Here is a 7069-nt window from a genome sequence, read left to right on the forward strand (position 1 = left end):
TCACTTGACAAACACCCTTATTATCTTCCCACGCAGGAGTTCACTTTTCATGCTGTACACGATTGGATGGATCACAGGTGGAACCAGCCGGTAGACATAGCCCAAGACAACCTGAAGCAAATGAGAAGAGCTACTCCCATATCTATGTAACAGAGCCAGTCCGATCGCTGGTGTGTAGAAAAGCAGGACAGCGCAGAGGTGAGAGACACAGGTGTTCAGGGCTTTGAGGCATTTTGTGCGGGATGTGAGGCTCAGCACTGTTTTGAGGATCATCACATATGAGATGAAAATGAGCAGCGAATCCAACCACATCACTGAGAATGAAACAAACAAGCCATAGATGTTGTTGACTGTGATATCTGAACAAGCCAGCTTCATGACATCCTGGTGCAGGCAGTAAGAATGGGAGAGGACATTGGTTCGACAGTATGGGTACCGTTTCAGGAGAAAGGGTAGAGGGAATATAAGGACCACTGATCTTATCACAGAGATAAGCCCCAGCTTGGCTATTCTTGGCTGTGTTAAGATGGAAGCGTACCTCAGTGGATAACATATTGCAATGAAGCGATCAAAAGCCATCAACAGGAGCACAGAAGATTCAGTGAACTGGAGTGTGTGGATGAAGAAGAGTTGGGCAAAACAGGAACTGAGGCTTATTTCCCTAGAGTTAAAAAAATATACGCCCAGGATTGTTGGCATGGTAGCTATCATTAAGATAAGGTCAGTGAGGGCCAGCATGGAAAGAAAAATGTACATGGGCTCTTGGAGTGTAGGGTCTGTTTTTATAAGGAATATAATAGCAGCATTTCCTGTTATTGAAAGAATATATATTAAGCAGAAGGGGATAGAGATCCATTGATGGATGTCTTCATGCCCCGCAAACCCTGAAAGAATAAACTCTGCATGAGTGAATTTGGTGTCATTCACAGCTGACATAATTCACAGGTCAGTTCTGAGGAGTTCTAAAAATTCCTTCCTGAAAGAGAAAAAGAACAGGAGACAAGACGATATTTAATGAGACATTAATCTCTTCTCAGTGCAAGTCAAAAGACTCCCAGGAGCCCATGAAAGATCAGCAAAAACATAATCTTGGATTTATACTACAATAAGAGAAAGGAATTGAGAGACTGGATCAGACCTGCAGCCCATCCCACCCTGTATCCAGTGACCAGTTCCAGATACTTCAGAGGAAAGCAGAAGGAACCCTGCACTGGACAGCAATGAGATAACCTGCTCCCAGAGAATGTTTTCCCGTCACCGACTAATTAATTATGTTATTTGTGTCAATCAGGAACTTTAGAGACTTTTTAAAAAAATTTAAAAAATCCTCATTATTGCATTTGAATCTTCTTACTTCCCACATAAACATCCAGTTTCTTTCTGAATCCTTGATAATTCTTGGCCACCTTGATATTCTGTGGCTGGGAGTACCACAGATTCCTTGTGTCCAATGTGATTTTACAACTGTGATCTTCCCTCAGACACCTTTCCTTGCCATCCACTTCAGAGTGGGGCTTATTGCATTATGCCCTGTGAAATGCATGTAGAAACAGATCATTGTTTTTATGTGTTCTGCATTAAAACTCATATAACAATATTCATTTGCCTCATCATATATCTTTTCCCAACTCCTCAGAGTCCAAATTCTGTCACCGCCTCTTTGCAGCACATAGGATAAGTCCTGACAGCCATCTCCTGATTTAATAACAAAGTGGTATTCCACTTTGACGTTCGTAAATTCATTTACAACTCGGCACTATTAACTTTCCTTTACATAACACTCCCAATGACACACTCTGACTTCCAAGACACCCTCAAAGGGAATCTGAAGTGGTATTCTTGGCCAGTGTTGTCTGAATTCAGAATTTGATCATTATACAGGTTCTCTTCATCAGTATTGAAAGTAACTTAAATTTCCACAGCTACTGTCCTATCGCAACATCCCCTGGCCAGGGCTCAGGGCAGGACACTGGGGTGTGGAGGGTTCACAGTGAGGGGAAGGAGAAGGAAGTTAAAGTTAGGCCTCCCAGCATCCTTTTTGCCAGTTGCTTGATTCCTGGGGCTGTGTAGGGTGGGTGGAAACCACATTGCCCTGGCACCTGTGCTCACAGATGGAGACTGAGAGACTGATGTCTCACTACTCAGGGATTTAGGGTTCTTCATTAAGCCCGAGCTCATTAGCTGTGGGGCAAAGGTGCCATGGGGGGAGTTGTTTGGGCTCCTTGTGGCAGGGAAGTCACAAGGGCAAAGTTAAGCCACCCATGCTGAGTGCTGGCACAGGAACCTTACCCATGTCCAGTGCCTGGCACCACGAAGATCTCTGCCCCAGGCCTGTTACTACCACACCTCTCCATGACCCTAGCCAGCTGTGTTCTTACTAGTGCACCATCACCTGCCATGATCTACAAAGGGATCTCACAAAAGTGCCTGACTGGGCAACAAAGTGGCAGATAAATGCAAAATATTTAAACTGCAAAACAAAACCTTTGTTGTACATATACCAATGAAGTCTGAATTATTAAGGGGGGTAGGTAATAATCAAGAAAATTACTTATAATCTCTATGTAAAGATATAATAAAGCCACATCTTGAATCCTGCATGTCGATATGGTCGCCCTGTCTCAAAAAGAGATACATTAGAACTAAAAAAGTTGAAGAATATGACAATGAGAATGATTGGGGGAATTGAACAGCTTCGTTATAAAAGAGATGAATAGGATAGCAGCTCTTTATTTTGAAAAAAAAATGACAAATAATAAAGAAGTGTTATTTATTCCTGCACATAATGCAAGAACTTGAGGTCACCAAATGAAATTAATAAGGAGGAGGCTTAAAAGAAACAAAGGGAACCATTTTTTCGCATGACATAGTGACGTTCTTTTCCACAGGCTGTTGGGAAAACCAAGATGGTAAGAGGCCTCAGAAAAGATAGATCTTTTAAGAGTGATTAACCAGGAAGGCAGAAATGGTGCCCCTAGCCTCTATTTGTCACAAGCTGGAAATTGACCACAGGGGGTGGTTATGGGTAGGAGGATACTTAAAAAAAATGTCTCCTGGCACCTGAAATAGGTCAACTTTGGAAAATACAGAGTTAGAAACAATTTTTTGTCTGTTACCAAAAAACTGTAGCATAGAACTCTTCACTGAACAAAGAATTAATAGTACAAACCCATTAAAACCAATATGTGGAATCCTGTGACATTCTCAAAAGAAAAAGGGAAAACATTAACACCTCTTTCATTTAGCAAACCTAGGTCAAGCCGTTCTTTCAGAGTTGATTTCTCAGGTTAGACACAGACTTCACATGTAGCATCTCTCATCTGGATTGCTTGAGAACATAAGTTGAAAGCTCACTGTGTATCAGCCCTCTGACGATCACTTGTCAAAAAACACAAGTAAAGTAGCTCTTCGGTCCCTGGATTAAGAGCTGAATGGTTCTCCTCAGATCCAGTTCTGTCAGTCTGTCACATGTGTCTGCGGTGATAACAGCCAATGGACCATCACAGAAAATTTTCATTCCTGTGGTGTCATTCTCAAACACAATGGTTTTTAACTTATTTTCTTTTTCCCTTTGTGGTAACCTAATACATTATGAAAGGAGGTATGAATAACTTTGGGAATCTCAAACATAGTCAGGAGATTCCCAGTTCTTTAAAGACCACAGATTGGAAACCACAAATCTAGTACTAATATAACTGCCATGAGGCAGGCTTAAACCTGGGACATTAAGGGCTTATTACAAGTTCCTCTACAGCTTGAGCTGAAGACCAGGTGGCTCTCAGCTTAGGCTGCAGAGGGGACTTATTCTTGCTCTGTGAAGTGGTCTAGGTACCACTACATAGGACAGTTAACCACATCTAGGTAGGTAAGTGGGTTACACTTAGTAACCCTCAACCTGTTACTCAAGGACAAATGGGAATTGCAAGAAGTAGATTTCCAAGTTTGTTGCCTGAGGTACTTCGTTCCCTCATGAAAACTGTGCATTGCTCTCCAACTAACACAGTGAACGTGCCTGTTAAACCTGGTTCTGGAGATGTTTAGTGTAGAGCTATATTGGGTCAGCTATACTTGTGTTTGTGTTATAGCTGTGTTGGGTTAAACCTATTTGGCTCAGCTTAGTTTCATAACAGGCTACTGGTAGCAGGAAGGGAAGCAACAGCTGAAGGAAAGCTGAATCACAGTGAACACTTCAATGTTGTCCAGAGACATCTCCGGACCTCCAAGCTGTGAGGCACCAGTTTCTTGACTTGAGCCTCATTACAGATGTGGGTTTGCCAGCCCAGGGAGTATGTGCCGAGGCTGGACAGCTGTTGCTATGTAGATCTTCAGATATGCTGACAGCGTCTGAAGGCCTCAGCCGGCTTGGATCCATCAGAGTGGGAGCCATTTCAATCAGACACGTGATCACTGGTTTGGTTTGGTTTGGTTTGGTTTGTTTGTTTTTCAAGCTAGGGCTGTGGATTGATCTCAGTTAATTCACACAATAAATTCAAAGGAATTAATTGTGACCTTAAAAAGTAGTCAGGATTCAACACAGTTTTACTAACACTGTTAAACAATACGACAATACCAAAATGAAACAGCAGACACGTAGCACATAAAACTAAAATATTAGGTGATGCGCTTTCGTGGGACAGACTCACTTCTTCACAGCTACAAAAATACCAGGTGAATGTTAGTAAATATATTGGCTTCTTTTTCCTTCTCTTCAAATACAGAGATTTCAATTACAATGCAGAAAATAGAGCGTCCACTGCTCAGTTTACATTGTTAGTTTTATTACAAATATACACACTGTAAAAAAGACAAATAAAAGACATAATGTTTTTTTTGTTCACCTCCTCAGTGTGCTTTGGTGCAATTTATTTCTCATGGAAGTGTACGTCACTGTTGTAGATCTTAAAAAAAAAACACAGGTCAGAGTTTGTAAAGCCCTCAGTCAGTGAGGAATTAGAAATGTTCCTTATTGAACCTGTTATCTCAGATTAATACAGCTCTGAATTCCACCTTTCACAATCCAGGCGGAGTAGAAGCTTTACAAAAACATTTGCTGACTAAATTTCCAAGGGCAAATACACCCGAAGGAATGTGAGAAGTAACCACTGTTTGGGGGTGGGAGGAAGGGTCTGCTCTCACTCGGCTTCTAACAGAATGAGGTCCAATGTACATGGTGCGTCTAGAAATGCGGAATATGGTCCTGATGTGTCACATCAGGAGTTTAATGCTTGGAGCTTGTTTGAATGTGGAATTGCTGTGTAGCATGAACAGCCTCCCATGGAGTATAGGAGGATGTATGGGCAGGGTCCCTTAGACACCTAGCGCTGCCTGCGCTCCAGCTACACTACGGAGTTACACTGACAGTCCACCTGAGTCCTGTGCTGTTGCGGGGAACATCTGCAGATGGAAACAGGTTTTAACCTTTCCCCTGCCCTTCGCATCTCAAAGAGAGTTACAACTGCCAACATACCCAATTCTTGCTGAAAGGGAAACTGCCAGCACCAGAGGTCTTCACGCTGCAGGACAAGGCGTTATCAGACAGGTAGCTCAGGGATTAGGGTGTGTATGTGCAGGAACAAGAGTATTTATGAAACATGCTGGTGCATTCCCTTGGGGGCCACCTGGCCAATAGGGAACCTCGGCTGTTTTCTTTGTGTGCAATGACTTTAACCCCATCTCAGCCAATGGCAAAGTGCAAGCTGGGAAATCACAGGGGATGGGAGGTGATGCTTCTAAACAGCAGCACCTGCTCTGCCTTTGTCTCCATTCCTGGATACGCGTTCATACGGTTCTGACGAGACACATGGCTTTCTCGGGGGTGGCCACATGATTCCTATGAGGCTGTGGAAGCCATAAGCTTATGCACATACAACATTATTATTATAATAATACTATTGGACTAGATTTCTCTCCACCCCCACCCCACCCCTTTCGTACATTATAAAGCAAAGGGTCAGGCCACAGGGGCAGATTTCACAAGTCTCTGTATGCTGGAGTAGAAACCCAAAATTATGTCACCTTATACTCCACATTCACTCCTATCAGTTGCTCTCCCTCCATGTGGGAGAGATGTACAACTGCCTTTGTGCGAAAAGCTGAGATGTTTTCCAGGCACTTCACTCACACTGGCCATGAGAAAACATGAAACAAGTTTATTAGTTACAGAACGACAAATTTGATGTGACTATGTATGTAACACACAGACCATGGCTGCTTTCCAAGGAAATAAACAAAACTGTTAAGTAAGTCTATTACAATTCTTAGAAAATATTGGAAATAGCAATTTCTAATCCTGACTGATGTGAGAAGCTCTTCACTATACTTTCATACACACACTAGTAATGTCGATATTGGGGACCAGCACTTCAATCTCTGTTTCTCAGGAGTTTCCAGATGTTCTTTTGTATCAAGAGTGATGCTGAGAGATTATGTCAGTCCCCGAAATACACACACACACACACACACACACACAGACACACACGGTGAGAATCCTTCAATGCAAGCTATGTTTTTAGCCCAGTTTGGAGAAAAATACAGTTATCAAAATGGAGCTGGGTGTTATGATTGTTCTGGTGTCATTCCTGTGCAGGCTGGATGAAATGTTCAGAGGACTAAGCTCTTCCTTTGTCCATGATATTTGTTAACGAGACAACGGCACTGTTTACATTCTTCATGAGCTGTGGGTTTTTGCCAGAGTGAGCTCATTTGAATTACACATCTGTACTTAATATTCACAACTTAAGGTACAAAAAGGAAGCATGCCGACAAATATGAAACACAATTATGACAATCATTAACTTTTCTAAGGACCTCTAAACAAGACATCTCATGGCACTTGCATCACAATTTTGTCCTAATGATTTCCTGATCCTACCACTGTGAGGAATATAGTGTAAAGTATCACAACCTCTGCTGGCCCTTCATAGTGGGAAAGCTCCTGAGATTTGTCACCTAAAAAGAATGTCTCACCAGTGGGAATCTCATTCACACCCTCTACTGTGAGGACCAGTGCAAAGAATTTATTTAGCCTCTCCACATCACCAGAATTGCAACTAGATGATGACCTGAGTCT

General features: G+C 42.3%; 1 protein-coding gene across 1 annotated transcript; it reads right to left on the reverse strand.

The window, feature by feature from the left end:
• Nucleotides 1-936, reverse strand: LOC142007680 (olfactory receptor 51G2-like). Its single transcript, XM_074984369.1, has one exon. The coding sequence runs from the start codon at nt 934-936 to the stop codon at nt 1-3; it is 936 nt and encodes a 311-aa protein (XP_074840470.1).
• Between the last annotated feature and the right edge of the window lie 6133 nt (nt 937-7069).

The sequence above is a fragment of the Carettochelys insculpta genome, chromosome 1 (genome assembly GCF_033958435.1).
Source record: "Carettochelys insculpta isolate YL-2023 chromosome 1, ASM3395843v1, whole genome shotgun sequence".
Classification (NCBI taxonomy): Eukaryota; Metazoa; Chordata; order Testudines; family Carettochelyidae; genus Carettochelys; species Carettochelys insculpta.